Genomic DNA, 16,973 nt, shown 5'->3' with positions numbered 1-16,973 from the left:
TCCGTGGTCTCGTCGGCCTGGTCATCTAATATGTGCCTGTGTCTAACAATCATGAACCTAGGTAGTCACAGAATGACTGCGCTCAGGCCTAAAGCCTAAGAGGCAGATATGGAGTCTTTTCTGCCATTTCCTGGCAAAACAGGAAGACTCAAAGAGATGCTGCCCGTTCATCTGACTACTTGCTGTTCTAAGAAGCCAATCCATCAATCAATTATTTTAATGATTTCTTTTATTCCTTAGTAGATACGAGACTCCTGATCTTTCAATTACTAGCCCTGCCTCTCAAATCTACCTTTGGCATAGCCGCGGAACCTTCCTCGAAAGCTGCAAGCTTTGTTACACGTTATAAAACACGCGATGCATTAATTTTTTAAATGGTTTAAGAGGATTCACCAGAGAGAACTGTTGCATCATCTAAGCTTCTACCCAAAGGGCCTGTGAAAAGAGTGACCTATGGATAGGATTATTTCGATAAAAGGAATAAGTAAGCCCAATGCCCTTGATGATGACAAAGATATCCTGGAGTCCTCCTATGACTGGGAGTGTGTATTAGAACTAGTTTAATTTCAGCCGAATATAACTTGAAGTCTCTCCTTCGATTCATGAACTGATGAAACACCTTTTGGCAAAGGGGTGACATCATAAACAGTGATCGGCGGTGGACATAGTCACTTAATTTCAAAATTAAAAATTGTTGGGTGTGATTTAATCTAACTCCTTTTGGGGGTGAGGACTCTGAGGCCCAAAGAAGTGACACGGCTCGCCCCAGGGTTCACCGCTAGTGCTAGAGCCCAGGATCAGAGCCAGACCTTTGATGCCTGGTCCAGTGTGTTTTCCTCTGCAAGAACTCAGACCTCAGGAGCCATCCTTGGCCAAAGCCAGTCCACCCTAGTGTCTCGTTGCCCCAAGGGATGTTATATTATGAAGCAGATAGAATCACAGTCCCTTCCGAGGCTGGGATGGCGCGTTCTTCTCTGGTCTTTATCTTGAAGGGTACGCTGCAGCGTTGGGAAGGATTACAGCGACCCTCACAATTTATAAAAGTAACTCCGAAAACCCCAGTGTAACAGTATTGGGTGAAAAAAAAAAAACCTATCAACGTCCATTTTCTGTGCTAAAGTTTTCCGAATGGAGAATCTACTTTGGTAGATTTCTATTTGTTTTCCATGTGTTGGTATATGGACTAAAAACAGTTCCCCCCCACCCCCTTAAGTAAGCTCCATCCCAGCACGGAGCTCAATGCAGGGCCCAAACTCACATCGCTGAGAACAAGACCCAAGCTGAGATCGAGAGTCAGATGCTGAGCGGATGGAGCCACCCAGGCGCTCCAGACCAGACACGGTTCTTAGAAGGAAAGTGTCTGTGGGCTCTTCCTAGCAGCGGGCAGAAACAAGCACAGCTAATTTTCCTCCTTTTCCAATGGACGAACAGTCTACGGCAAACTCACAGAACACCATTTTATTAATCTCTAGAGTAAAGCAAACGTGTATTGGTCGTTCTATTTTTTCAGAGTGAGAATGATACTAAAAAAGATCTAAACTGAATAAGTTAGTAATAAGTAAACTGAAATATCTAATTAAAACCCGTTCATCTTTGCATCTGTAAATAGGCTACTGCGTCTTTGTTGGCTTTGTTTCTCATTTCTCTTAAATCCTATAGGCGGTGGGTGGAAGTTCCACACAAAAGCAACCACCTAAACGTAAATAAGATTTCTAACTCTTTGATTTCATTCACACGACATCGGTAAGATTTTTTTTTTAATTGAAAATACTAATGGAATTTTTTAACCTGAATATTAAAATGCTCAGACCTTCAGTTTCCTTAATCTTCTATTCTGTGATCCAGCAACAAAATTCAAGGTTTAGATGTGATTCTTTACATACAAATTCTTATTAGAAAATTGTTTCACTCACATCATTGGAAAGAGATTGGTCTTGGGACGCTGTGTTAGATGTTGCCCGTCCTCTACTAATGTTTCAGCATGTTCTACAGGCTCTGTTGACTTAGATAAGTGAGCAAAGACTTCACAAAATGGCTACATTGCTTTGGATTTGGGGGGACGCTTTTTCCCTCCATTTCTGATCTAAAATCAGCTCCCCTATACCTCAAAAACCTTCATTTCCATCGTTACGCCCTAGGTGTTTGAGACCACAACTAGCGTGGTTTTGCCTCATGAACAAACGTCATCCTGTAAATGAATCATTCGAGCTCAGCGTATAAGGAGGGGCATTTGCTAAATAATAAATAGAATTAACTGAATCACATAAATATTCGGACACAGACTCTGGAGCCACAAGGTCTGAATTCCAGTCTCAGGTCCCTCTTGCAATCTGTGTGACCTTGGAGGGGGGGACTACTTACTGGAGCCTTGGGTGCTCTCGTTTCTGAGATGAGAAGAGCAACAGTACCTACGCCTCGTCGAGTGTTGGGAGGATTAAATGGGGAATTTGAAGAAAATTGCTTTGAATAATACCTGGATTAGAAAACATAACCTGAGATAGCACTGCAGGCAGGTATGGTCTTTAAAACCTTATTTCTATGTATTTGGAAGCAGCTGAAAACACGTACAGGCTTCAGTTCTGTGCTCCTATCTGTGCTGCCTCGTGCCCCGAGTTCGTGTCCTGCTCCCTGCCGGTCCCCCCACACCCCTAAGCCTCTGTGTTGTACAGTGAAGCATCATCTAGCAGAGGGGTCGTGCTCACATTCTCTTCAGTAAATAAAGTTCTTGGCCGCAAAATAGTTCAAAGCCAGGAGATTGCCCCAAAGAGGCAGGAGCCGGTTTGGAAGAACAATCACCCAGATTCTAGGTTAAGGGGCTGCGTCTTCGCGCCAGGGTTCCCACCGCCACGCAACCTACTGTGGTCTCTGCCCCCAGGAAACTTCCCATTGTGGGCGCGGTGGCCTCGGGACGAAGCCACTGTCCAGGTGGCCGGGGACACGCTCCGACCTGTCTGGGCTGCTCGGTGTGCGGGGCCCGTGCCCTCAGGCTCCCACCACCGTCTCCCAGGAAGCAGTAGTGGCGCACGGAGGGAGGGGTGAAGTCACACAGATGGTAGGCGCTGCAGCCCTACAGATGCCCCTTCCCGCCCCGCCACTCTCGGCCATCACCGGTGACCGTCCCCGACTCCCGCGAGGCACACACGGCTGCAGGCCGGTGCGGATGGGCCCCCCCGTAACCTGCTGTGCACCCCGGCCTCCGCTGCCCCCGGCCCTCGGCGCTCCCGCCCTGGGGACAAGCACCCCGTCCAGGCTCCTCACCCACTGTCGCAGGCTCAGCGCTCCTGGACCTCCCCTTCATTCCCCAGAGCCCAGGACGCACACCCCACCCTGCGGTGGCTCTTGGGGCGCTGGAGGCGGAGGTGGGCCCCGGACCCCCCGCTCCAGCCTGGGTGCCAGCTGTGCCAGCGCTCGGCCGACCCCCCGCAGCCCAGTGCATGTCAGGGCCCCTCGCTCCCCCGCGGTGCCTGGACCCGCTGCCGGCCTGGCCGCCAGCCCAGAGGTCGTGGGCCACCCCTCGCCGGCAGCCCAGCTCTGCTCCCACGGGCACCCGGCTGCCGTCCGGGGCCTGGTCCCTCACTTCTCCCAGGGTGTCTTCCCAGGCCCCCCAAGCGCGGCTCTACCATTAGAACAGGCACCTGCCCTGGCTCCACGCCCAGCGCCAGCTTCTGCCTTGGGCGCCCTGATGCCCCCCCCGGTCCCCCCCGGTGCCCCCAGCCCGCCTTCCCGCAGCCCGGCCCGCAGTGTCCTGCCCGTCACCCTCCTCCGCCGGCTGCCGGGTCCCCGTGGCCTCACCCGGTCGCAGAGCCCTGCACACCCCGCTCCACCCGACAGACTCTCGAGCTCCGAGCCGGTGCTGAGCTGCAGACCCTGCACAGAGCCCCCCGGACGCACCCCTGGGCCCCGCAGACATTCGGCAAAGAAGATGTTCCAACAGACCTACCGCCCCCCCCCCAGCTGCCCGTGGGCCTCCCGCATCCCGTCCGGTGCCCCCCACTCCCACTCTGCCTCCGTGGCTCCCACCGCCCACCCGGGATCACCGCCCTGGGCCCAGCGGTGCCTGGTCCCCCTAAGGCAGGGCCCGGGCTGCCCGGATGGCCACCCCTCGGCCTCCCACACCCTCTGCGCCCGCGCCCCCGCTCCTTCAAGCCCCCCGCTGCCAACGCTCTTTCTTCAGTACCAGGCTGACCGGCCACCCGCAGCGGCCGCCCTCCAGGGGTCCCCACCCGTGCCCCGCCCACAGGGCCCCTCTACATGGTCAGACCCTATCCCCGCTGTGGCTCCCCAGCAAGCATCTCTTGCTCTCGTCACGCCGAATTACGTGTGAGTCCTCAGAAATACACGATTTCGTGTGCTGATGGGCTTGGGCCCCTTTCACGCTCTTCAAAATTTAGCTCAAGATTTCTCCCTCCCCACAGATTCTGCTGCCCCCAAGGACGCTTAACCAGGCTCCCACCTGCTCTCACATACGTTTGTCTCCTGGAACCTTCCATTTTCCACTTTAATTGCTCATCTCCCTGTCTCTCTCCAGCACCTGGAGAGCAGGGAAACATGCTATATTCTGGGCTCCACAAACCTTTTCTGGAAAGGGCCAGACCGCAAATGTTTTAGGCTACGTGAACACTACGGTGCCTCGGTGACGAGGCTGTAACTACTCATCGGCAGCACCTGAGTGAGTGGGCGTGTCTGGGTCCCAAGAAAGCTTTACCGATGGGCCCCGAACTCTGTACGTGGTCTAATTATCATACGTCACGAAATAATACTCTTCTCTCAATATTTTTTAAAGACATTTTTCGAAATGTCAACAAGCATCCTTTGATCACGGGCTGTTCGAGAGGCGTCGGCGGGCCCTGTGCTCCATTGACATGTCTGTCCCGCTCTCTAGGCTTATAACTACATGGTCAACACTCGGAAAACCTCGGTTCCGGAGACGACTGGTTCCCCTTTGGCTCAAGTGCCCCCGGCTGAGAGAGAGATGGCCGAGAGGACCACATTTTCTCTGCAGACGATGGAAGTCGACAATGTGCGCGGTTTTGGTCTTTGCTCCGCTGACTGTATCCACGTTTCTCCAAAAGAGCTTGAGCTTCACAAGGTCGAAGGAGAGGAGGGCAGTGGGTCGTCTTCTCCGGCGTGCGGGGGCCCAGAGGGTCGGTCTGCTTGGAGAGCCCGTCTCAGGGACGGCTCTGAAGGAGGCCCGGGGGCGAGACCCAGTCCTTCTAGTCTAGTCCCTGGGCTTCGAGGGCAGCAGCCCCTCCGGTGACTAACCTGGATGATAATCTTGAGAGAAATCGGCCAACACCGTATGGTTGAGGTGTGAGAAAAGCATTTAATCCATGACAGAGTGCCAAGGACGGAGCCCTTCCCAGAGCACGTACGAGGTGAAGACGTGCTCCTGCTCCGACGCTTCCGACTAGAGCGCCCCTCGGGCCCCCCTCTGGGAGCCGACAGGGATGTGCTCTGGAGCCAGAAATGCAATGATCGGGGCGGCCTCCCGCTTCAGACTCTTGCTAAGTGAGGCCGTGCTATGTCCGGGGCCTGACGCCTGCTTAGACCCGCTGCCGCGGCCCGCACAAGCCAGCCCTCGGCCGGGGACGAAGTGTGGACGGGAGGGCTCGGGCCCTGCCTTAGCGCCTGGGCCCCGGCCAGTCCCCATCACTCTGCCAAACAGCAAGGGGCTTTGTCACCCGCCTGACGCATCCCCGTTACTGCCTCCCGGGCCTGCGCGGACGCCCCCGGGGGCACCCCAGAGCCCTGCCCATGGCTCCCAGACGGCCTCTGCTTCCCCACTTCTGCGCTGAAGGCCGACCGACGGACCTTCAAGCTCTGCTCTCTGAATGGCTTCAGTAGCTCAGCTCCCAGGCGTGGTGCTGGTGACTGGGGTGGGAGAGCCTACAGGCCCAGGAAAGGCCGGAAATGGGTTCCCAGCATTTTGTGATTAAAAAAAAAAAAAAATAGGGCAGCCCAGGTGGCCCAGCATTTTAGTGCCGCCTTCAGCCCAGGGCGTGACCCTGGAGACCCGGGATTGAGTCCCACATCAGGCTCCCTGCATGGAGCCTGCTTCTCCCTCTGCCTGTGTCTCTGCCTCTCTCTCTCATAAATAAAAAATCTTTAAAAAAAAATAAAAATTTTTACATGTATTTGGAGTCTTCCGATCAAACTTGCTGACCGTGTTGAGTGGGGTGGGGCTGCCCTGCTCATGCGGACCTGAGAAGAGGTGTGGGGGCGTCGCTGGCTGACATCCATCCTCCCCGCTTTCCAGAGAGGAGGCCCACCCAGATCACCCTGGGTTCTAGGGTCGTGGCTCTCCGGCTCTACCAGACGTCCTCAGTCCCTTTGAGCAAGACGGTGCCTACACAGGCCCGGGAGAATGTGCTGAGCGGAACTGTTCTCTTGCACGTTTTTCACCCGGACAGATTTTTGCATTTATCCATAAATATTGTGTCTCTCTACAATGACCCAAGGGCTGCACACTTTATCAACTTTGCCTAAATTTCTCTTTTAGACACTTTCATTCGCATGGTTGACCACCTCCCCCCGGGACAGTGTAAGAACCCAAGGCTCTCCTGTAGTCTCCAGAAAACTTCTTTTCTTTCTGCTCTAAATCACGGCATATTCCAACCTCCAATGCTAATCTCTTTCAAACTCCTTAAGTAAATATCTTGTTTTTCACCGAAAATACTTCAGGAAATATTGTCAATTTCTGAATCACGCTGAGAAGCGCCAGAGAGCATGGAAAATTTTAAACAAGAGATAGTCCAAAAGTCATTTATATTTTGCTTGGAATGCATTTAGGATTCCTTCCCCTTAGTTGATTTACTTTCTTAATCATGCTTTGCTTATGCTAATTGGCTTGTATTTGTTGAAAGCAAGCCACAGGAAGGAAGACAACCTAAAAGCATCATTTTAGGAAGAAACAACCCTGGCATGAAATAGACCACTGGCCATCCTCAATGAGAAGAACTCATCTGTGATAACCAAGAGTTGGATTAACCTGAAATTCTTGGCCAAAATTCTTCACGTTCCCTCATATAATATCACAGAATTAGAAAAGGTGCATTTTTAAGTTTCATGTCAGTAAAAGGTTCGATCACATGTGTAACTTTTAGCTGCTCTGCCTGGGGAAAAAAAAAACCCAGCACAGTGAAACAGTATGGAACGCGAGAGAGAAATATTACCTTGGCTTTCCAACATGTAAGCATCTGTCTGATATTACCAAAGACCACAGGGATATGTGGTATTTATTTATTTGAACTTCTATAATGAAATGGGAATATATTACCAACTGGGTTCTCTACATAGTTTATCTGTGTGTGCCCAGGAACCTTGAGCTCCTAGATCATCAACTACGGAAAACAGAGTTTTCAAAACTAAATAGCTGTAAGAATTCACATGATTTTTTAAATTAATTAGATTTAGAATAGAGGAAAATAAAACCTGACGTTGGAGAGGATGGAATTTCTGCAAAAGGAGCATTTTTTTTTCCCCAGTATTGACTATAATTGGTACATTAAGGAGAAGTTACTTTGATCTGATCCTCATCCAAGCCTCTATCAGGTTCTTTAAAAAAAAAAAAAAATTCCCCAATCTCCACAGTCTTCAAAAGCAGGACAACATAAGCAATCAGGTTATACTTAATTTCATTATTCCACAACGGCCCCGGAGAGACGTTTGGCTCCCGGTGGGTCCGTGTGCCTGTCCTCTAAGCTGAGGCGCGGCATAACCCGGAGACGGGCAGGAGCAGACTCAGTGCTTCAGCCACAGACCCAAGTGCCAGAGGAGGCAATTTTCCTAAAAGCAATTTCTGGGAGCACTTCCCATGTGGAAAAAGAGACAGACTGAGAAGTGAAACCCCTTGAGTGTTTGATGGTATCACAGATACAAGATCTGGTCCTGCGCTCCTGACGTGTGCGGGGAGGGGAGGAGGGGTGGAGAGGCAGCGAGCCTTGACCTTGATCCCATCTTCGGGCTTCACTTACAGGAAGAAGGGGGGAGTGTTTACAGGGCACAGCTGGTGGGCGCCCCTCCGACCGCACCCCCAAAGACGCCAGGCAGGACAGGCCGCACTGAGAACACGGCTCAGGGTGCACGTCCTTACTCCCCTGCGAGCCCGAACAGTCATGAGACAGACTTTCAGGAGAGCACGCTACAGGGAGACTACCGAGGAGAATGGCAGGAAAGCGGGGGCCCCTGTGTCCAAGTGTGGGAAGTGGGGTTCTTGGCTGGCCGGGGCAGTGGGAGCCTAGGGCCCTCGGAGAGCAGTGAGACGTGCACTTACTGCTAAGCCACTCGCCCCCTTGTCTGCCTGTGCCTGCCCACACCTGCCCCCTGCACCTGCCCGCACCTACCCTCGCCTGCCCACACCTGCCCCAACTGCCCAAGCCTGCCTGCCCCGCCTGTCTGCGCCTGCCCCCGCCTGCCCCCGCCTGCCCCCGCCTGCCCGCGCCTGCCCCCACCTGCCCCCACCTGCCCGTGCCTGCCCCCACCTGCCCCCGCCTGCCCCCACCTGCCCCACTTCCCCGCGCCTGCCCGCATCTGCCCGCATCTGCCCGCCCAAGGAAACACTCCCAGGCTGTGTGTTTCTACCTGCGCAGGTGCTGAGCCTGAACACCCACCAGGACGAGGATGGTAAGCAGTCGCCCGTGGGCCCTGACAGGGAAGACCTCTGGGTCATGTGGCCACACAAGGCGACCGTGTTTCCAACGAGCTGAGCAGCCCGATCCACTTGCACCGAGACACCACATATCCGGGCCGTGCACACCCGGTGAGAGTGAACACCCCCCCCCCCCCCCCCCCGCAGTGGAGGCGGCAGGGCTGGTTTCCCTGGAGGCCTGTGCTCACAGGACAGGTTGTTCCAACACAGTCATGTTGATGCCACATGGACAATTAAGGACAATGTTTTTAAAAGAACAAGCGTGATCTAAGTTTTTAAGTTTTACAGGCGCAACCGGCCTCTTTTCGGGCATCTCAGGGAAGACGGAGCCATCCTGCGGGCACGCGGTTGCCCCGATGTGCGGCGTCAGCGCCGCGAGGCCCGGGCTCCGCTGTCCCTGCTCCAGAGGCCGCTCACGCAACGGGCTTGCGGTCTGGCTTGGCCACTGGGCCGTCGTCACCGGGTCCTCCCGGACGCGGACGCCACCCGCGCCGCCGCCGTCCCATGTCAGAAGCCTGGTAGGCAGCGGCCCCCGGTGCCCGTGGCTAGCTCCATCCCCCGCCTTCCGTTCACCACGACGGGCACTGTCCTCGTGGAACAGCTTCCTCCGAAGCCTGCGCCAGCGCACGGGGCCGCCTGCCCTTCTCTCCGCGTGCAAAGGCCGGGGCCAGGGGCCAGCCGCGAGCCCCCCAGCGCCACGCCTGCCGCCGGGCACCTGCCCCCAACTCCGGGTTCGGAACCTTCCTTGGTCCGCTGAGCACATCTCAGGAGGGAGCCAACCCGGCCTGCTTCGGCCTTTCTCCGTAAATTACTGCCCCGGGCTCAGTGATGTAAATCCTGGATAGCGGGTTTCCTGGGAACAAGCACAGCTGGCGTGCCGGGTGCCTAAGTGTTGAGAGGGCTCCCCACGTGTAAGGGTGCGTGATCGCTCCACACTCCGACCTCCTTAAGGCACACACGCCCCCCACCGCCTCGGCCACCGCCTGCTCAGCTTTACCAGCTCTCCCTCAGCCTTCTTCAGTTCTAGTCTTACTTTCTTCGCCTCTCTCGGCACAGAGCTTCTTGGTCATTTAAGAAATACAACCTGCTCGTCCAGGTGAGGGGAACAGTGTGACTCGAAACCCTTACACGTTGCATTTCGATCATCGTCTAGGCTCTGCGCTGTCCAGGATGATAGCCACTAGCCACGTGTGGCTACTTTATTGAAATTTAAGTTAATTTAAAGAAAATTAGATCGGAAGTTCAGTTCCTCCTTTTCACTAACCACATTCAAGTGCTCCAGAGCCAAATGTAGCTCGGCGCTGGCGTCTGCGGTGCTGGACACCGGATATACATTTTTATCATTGCGGTAAGTTCTACTGAGCAACCAGAGCCCGGGCATCTCAACTCTCATAGTACCCAGACCCCTGCGAGAATTCGACACTTGAAAATGAGAAAAAAAAAACCCCGAATCTTGGGAAAGGAGAAAAGGCATGAATTAACAATAAGGAATAAAAGCAAAAAGACAGTTTCACTGTGTGTAGAAATAAGTAAACAAATTTCCCCCAAGTAAATACGTTTTCGACAAATCTTTGCATTTTCCATTCAACAGTCCAATAATAATAATGTCTTCCTAAGCGTTTACAACCCCTGGCTGGATTATACCACTTCTTCACTCAGGAACAATCTACTCTAGATTTTCAGAACTATTTTTTTTTTTTTAAACAGAATGTTTATGAAGCCATCAGTCTGCTCCTTCTCATTTAGGTATAAACAAGCTTGAAAAGCTTGAGCAAACGGGGATGTGGGAACGTCTCCATGCACTTGAAGGCCCTCAGAACGGGGGGAGCCAATCTTACATCCTCCAAAGGTGACAAGGGAGCCACCTCCCCACTTGCTAAGCATCTATTCACCTGTCAGCCTGCTTGGCCGTCCCTTCCCCTTGGACTCTGCCTGGAACCACCCCCACCTTGCATCAACACCCCAACACTCACGTCTCCCTGCTTGTCCAGCTACCACCCCCTGCACATCCTTCCAGAACTGTGCACATCCCACCGTCTTCCCATCACCTACTGACGTGCCTGCCCCCCTGCGTGCCCAGGAGCTGCTTGGGGGCAAGCCAGTGACCGACCCTGATTTGTGTCCCCGGCACCTCGCCCCGTGTCCAACACAAAGAAACTTCTCAATAAGTATTTCTTGAACTGAGCTGAGCAAACTGGACCCAAAGCTGTAAACGTGCTTTCCACCCTAACTCAGACCCTAAGTCCTGCAGGGAGGGGTATCTGAGGTATAATCAATGCAGTCTACTTTGTTACCGTCTACATTTAATTTAACAGACATTGGAATTAATCTGAAATGTCAGCAGGAGCGATTACTGGCTAGGATCCAGCTGGCTATGGATGGTCCACGTGTATTCGCTAACTTGACTAAAGTAGTTTCCCAACTTCTTGAGAAAAAAAGAGAGAGAGAGAGAGAGAGAGAGAGAGAGAGAGAGAGAGAGAGATTTTCTCTGGGCCCAAACAGGCTAGTTAATGTGATTACCAAGTGAAAGGAACAATGCTGTTCAATCTGAATTCTTTGACATTTTTCAAAAATACAAATAAACCCTTAGGTGATGAGATGTGGATTTAATGAGTCGAAATGTAATGAAAGTTATTGTCAATATTTAAAACTTCAATAAAAATTCACCCTCCAAAGTGCAAGCCAGGAAAATATCAACTGGTTCTTGTTCCCAAGAAACGTAACTTTATAAAATGGGCGGATACCCAGATTTCAAAAGGGGGAGCCCAAGTAGGTCATATTCTGCCAAAAAATCATTAGCTCATATATGCATGTGCTTTTAAAACCAGAATGTAATGATTTTGATTAAAAGAGTGGCATTCGCAATCAAAATTTAAGACACGGTGACTCAGCACTAAAGGCAAGCTGTGAAAACCAGGAAAGTGATTTCCTCAACAGGACGTGGGTCTGCGGGTATGTCCTCTTTCGTGCCGTAACGATATCAAAAGTCACCGGGGCCCTTTCCCTCCAGCTTGGCCTGGGAGCCTGATGGTTCCTTTGTGTTTTCTTTTCTTTTTTTTTTTTCTTTTATTTGTTTATTTTAATTTATTTTATTTTTCCTTTGTGTTTTCATCTCTCCTTTTCATAGCAACGGGATATATCACATTTCATATGACATTTGTGTTGGAAGACCAAATACATATATGATCTATCTCTGAACTGATTGAGGAATTAATTTGTAGGACAATTTTGCGACTCTCCTTTATTTGGAGCAATACCCCGGAGAGTATATTTGTCTAGAGACTTAGCATTTTCAAATGCTTACAAGTGCATTACCACATTTAATGCAAACTGTTCGTATACATGATTAGCTCAATTATTCAGGCAACATCTGCTCAGTTTACATATTATTCATGACATTTCCCACCTCCTCCCCTTTCTTTTTTCCTTCCTGGCCTGAAATGTGATCATTTTCCTTCCTATTAGTCTTGTACGAGTGGCAAGGGAGGAAGGAAAGGAGAGGAAATTCAGGCTAATCCTATTTTAAAATTTATAGAGTTCTTTTAGGAAAAGAAGTCACTGAGAATATTTAAAACTTCTGGTTAAATTAAGGCTCTGGTGAGTAGAGGCATTAATTTAAATGATTCAAACTATTTTAACATTTGTGACTTATTCAAATTTATAACTTCCAATTAATAACGTAATTGTTTATGATCATGATTTCCTTTATTTAGGCCTCTGTGCTAGAGATGATTACTTCCTCCTTCGTGGGTGAGAAAATAGGACACAGAGAAACCGCGTGGCCCTGCCCCAGGGAGGCCAGGACTGGGAGCCGGGCGCGGGGTCCCCGGTCGCGCCACTCCCCGAAAGCAGTGGTTTGGGGCAGCATGGCAGTGGGCTTGGGAGGCACAGACGCCGGGGGGCCCTAACCTGGATCTCCTACCTGGGCGGATGGGGGGGCCCGAGAATGAGCATTGCTTAAAAAGCAGCAGCGGGACCGCACTTTGGGAACCGCTGCTGGAAAGCAGGGCTGCCTCCCTGCAACCTCCACGCCCCACTAAGACACCTGCACCCCGAGAGGACAGCGAGCGCCCCTCTGTGTCCCCGGCCCTGCCGCCAAGCAGCCACCACCCGGCGCCGGGGCAGCACCTCACACGCCCCGTGGCGCTGCGTGGATCGGCTTCCCTTACCTCCTGGGACGGGGAACCGCAGGTCGGCCAAGAGAAGAGTGTAAGCAACCTTTTTGGTAGGATCTGTTTAAAATATTTGATCCTTTTCCTCTTCTAAGCCACTGAAGTTATTAAGCAAAACAAAAGGAGCCCAAGACAGCAAAGCTGACCCCTGGTCCCCACCGCTCAGAGAGCACTTCATGCCCCCAAGGAACCGAGGCGCCCGGCCGAGAGGTGAGGCCTGCAGGTGCCCCTCCGTCCTCTCCCCAGATGCCCGGAGCACCCAGCGGCCCTCGGTGCTTCCCTCCTGGGCTTGCAGGAGGGGGGCTGATTGGCTCTCACGCCGCAGAAACAAATGACTCTCCTTATCTTGCCCCCCCACCCCCGTCCTTCCTTCCACTCCTCCTTCCTTTAAATCGCTTTAAATGGGCGTCATCCCGTTAATTTTGTCAGACTCCTTGGGAAGAGGGATATTACGCTTTTGGAGGGAGGCGGGCAGATTGTGACACCCCAACAGTCAGGTAACTGGAGAACCAAGGTCACGTGAACCACGACATGTTATGTCAGATCCCCCCGGTGGCGACACGGCAGCTGCAAGAAATGCGTTACTGACAGTTAATGTTTAACGTCATGGTCTTACCTATGCACACTAGATCCATAAAACCATACATTCCATAGCAGATTTGAAAAAGGATGTCCTTCCTCTGCCACACTGCATAGGGGCTGAACGCTGACCAGAGGAGCCAGGTCACACTCGCTATTAAGAACAGGGATCCTAGGATTACAGCAATCATCTGAACTTTCTCAACCAGTGTTATAGAAATGCTTTGCCACTAAAAGAAAAACAGAGGCATGTGAGAAAAAGGTGCTGTGTTTAATTTAAAAAGAAAAAAAAAAAGAAAACATTTTCAGCCCCATGTTTCTCTTCATAACATTAGACCCTTTTCAATCTGATCAGCCCCCAAATGAATTTTTTTTTCCATTTCATCCAGGCTATAAAAAATAGACAAGCAGATAAAGATTAATGAATTGCCTTAGCTTCATTATTTTCAGTAATTCACCGTTCTGCAAATTTAATCTAGTTTTATTCCAGATAATAGGGCTGAGAGTGAACGGCTGAAGAATATTTAGTGCCCGGGATCACATTATTATCTTTCACGCATGCACAAAATTAAATACACTCTGAAGATACGTGTGGAAGACTCCTTTATTCGGAAACTTATTTTGCTCTTCAACACATTTGGCAACTGCAAAAAGGGGAACTGTCTCTTATTTTTGCAAAATAAAAAATGCAGGAAACAAATATATGTTACATAGAACCGTTAAGGCAACACACTAGAATTATAAGGGAACTAGAAGATCGTACATTATCCGTCATTGGTACATTTCATATACTCAGATATTACTGAATTTTAATTATCTAAAGGGTAATCTGTAAAGCCATTTTGTCGAGATTTAGAATTTGAAAACAAACGGAGTATCTTTCAAATTCACAAATGCGTAAGTAGCACACTATTCAATGGGGAGAATAATTTGGTGTCCTAAGTATCAGTGTTTGGGAGGATTTTACAGTACAGATGATCAAAAGTCTTTCAAGGGTGTTATCAACTTGAAAGAATTAATTAGTTATGTTCTCCCTTTTGCATAATTGAGACAGAAAGAAAACTAGAATTGCTATTATGGTTTGTCAGTAAACAATGAAACTCAAAACAACCTGCACAATTTCATTCTGTGTGAAAGAGCTCTGGCTGGTGCAACATATGGCTTGTCAGAAGAATTCCTAAACAGTTTAAATGAGCTTTAAACACAAATGAGCTTGAACAACCACTATCCATTGGGTGAATCGGACATTTCCTTAAACTCTTTACTTACCTGAGGTCTGAACATGCGCATCCCAAATGGCAAGTCTATCGCTACCCATAACCTCCCTCTCTCCCTCACTGCTTCTGTCTCTCACCATAGAGAATTTGCACATTGTATTTAAATGTGCGCCTTACCTGGCATATTCATGGGTGTTATTAAATTCTACATTTGTTAAAGATTAAATCCAAAAGTGGACTTGAAATATTTAATTCTCTGAAGTCATTTATTTTTCCTTTAAAAATTTCAGAACCAGAACAGACTGGGTGGCTCAGTTGGTTGGGCATCTGCCTTCAGCTCGGGTCCTGATCTCAGGATCCGGGGATCGAGTCCGGCATCGGGCACCCTGCTCAGTGGGGAGTCTGCTTTTCCCTCTCTCTCTCCCTCCCTCTCCCCGCTTTCCCATCACTCATGTTCCCTCTCTCTTTCATAAAATAAAACATAAAATAAAATAAAAAATAAAATAAAATATAAAATAAATAAAATAAAATATAAAATAAAATATAAAATAAAATAAAATAAAATAAAATTAAAATAAAATAAAATAAAATAAAAATTTCAGAGCCAAATGAGAGTTTGGTGGCATTCTACAACAAGGGTTTAATATGCAGATTCCTTTACTGAAAAATGGGTCTTACTTTTACAATTCTGGATGAGTAATAATTAAATTTGTTGACATTATTTTATCATTTCAACCGAATCAATTTACTTCAAGCATGTATTTGAAGTTATTTTTCTTCTACTAGTTTCCTGTCATAATTTTAAACACACTGATTTCAAACTGCCGGGCATTTAAATTTAAAGCCATTTTAACTTTGGTGTCATCGAACAAGTATGAAGTGTCACTGTTTGTTGGTTTTGTTTAGTGTCAGGGCTCACTAAAATTTGCATTGAAATTCAACAACATGGTAAGCAATGCAGAAAACTACTTCCAACTAGCACTCATTCCAGAGGGATCCTATCATGTCTGTACACATTACAATACTCTTTATCAATTTATTAATCACATCAGATACATGAGAACAAAGCATACTTTTAAATCCATGAGGCAAAGGTACACAGTCGTGTGTGTGTATGTGTGTGTGAGAGAGAGATTTTCACACGGTGAGCCTTATGTTCCAAAATACATAAGTCTGAATCACAGGAGTCTTGGCTAAGCAGTGGTGAGTAAGGAGGATTTATCACGAATGGTATTGGGCACCTGACTGGCTCAATTGCTTACACATCTGCCTTTGGCTCAGCTCATGATCTCGGGGTCCTGGGATTGAGCCCCACATCTCACTCTGCTCAGCAGGGAATCTGTTTCTTTCTGGCTCTCTCTCAAGTAAATAAATAAAAATCTTAAAAAAAAAAAGAAAAGAAAAGAAAGAGAGAGAGAGAGAGAGAATGGTCTTACGGAGATCTACTTTCCTTTTCTAGAAATCCTTTATGTTCCAGGTTCATACTGTAATTTCAGTGGCGTTAACTTTGGACAGCTCAATATTGTACAATTAATTATATTTAGCTTCAATTAAGCTTACTAATTAATGGATCCAAGACTGCCTGCATGACAATTTAGAAAAACCTGGTAGCCACAGGCCTATGTGGTGAGGTCCTACTAACAGCTTAGAGTTTGGTGAGCTGCTCGGGACGGAGGCATGAGGCTGAGGTGTCTCCTGGGACACGGGAAACTGTGGTGGTTTACACCTGAGAGTCAGCATGACGGCAGTCCACACTGGGCCTGGAAGCTTCTGATGCTTGAGGCTTAGCTGTTCCTCGGCCGGGAAGGAGAATGAGCCAAGGAGCAGACTTACCGGGACTAAGAAACATTATGTTTCACACTTGTTTGATGACACCAAATTTAAAACGGCTTAAAATTCAAATACCTGTCGGGTTCGAATTAATGTGTTTTAAAGTTATGTCCAGAAAGCTAGGGGATAAAAAAGAGAACAATTCTCAATTTCAGTTCACCGAGATGCTTATTTATTATTACCATAGAAATTGTTTTTTGTTTTTTTTTTGTGGTAGAGATAGGAAATAATTTGAGATTTCTGAAGCTTATTTCTCAAGAAGGATAAACCGCTCGATCTATAATAAGCTCCCTGAAATTTCTGGTTTTATATCACTCCGGTAATAATGCAAATATGCCAGCGTGTCTGAAAGTGCATCGATGTTCTTCATACACTGATGAACCTTAAAATTAGCACCACTTCACTGCATAGCTAATGAGGGCAAATCATTATTGAGACCAAAATCATTAAACTGATTATGAACACAGGGATTTTCCCTTTGAACGCTGATATCATCTTGGTAATTTCTTTGCCCATTATATAATGCTC

General features: G+C 49.1%; 1 protein-coding gene across 1 annotated transcript in view; it reads right to left on the bottom strand.

Annotated features, from left to right (window-relative positions):
- The window catches only part of MARCHF11 (membrane associated ring-CH-type finger 11), a 106,811-nt gene that overhangs the window by 8,219 nt on the left and 81,619 nt on the right, over positions 1-16,973 (bottom strand). The window contains exon 6 of the mRNA XM_077894290.1: positions 13,436-13,628. Within this exon, the coding sequence (XP_077750416.1) occupies positions 13,436-13,628 (193 nt within the window). The remainder of the gene's footprint in view (positions 1-13,435; positions 13,629-16,973) is intronic.

The sequence above is a fragment of the Canis aureus genome, chromosome 4 (genome assembly GCF_053574225.1).
Source record: "Canis aureus isolate CA01 chromosome 4, VMU_Caureus_v.1.0, whole genome shotgun sequence".
Classification (NCBI taxonomy): Eukaryota; Metazoa; Chordata; class Mammalia; order Carnivora; family Canidae; genus Canis; species Canis aureus.
This window is presented reverse-complemented; position numbering and strand designations above follow the sequence as displayed.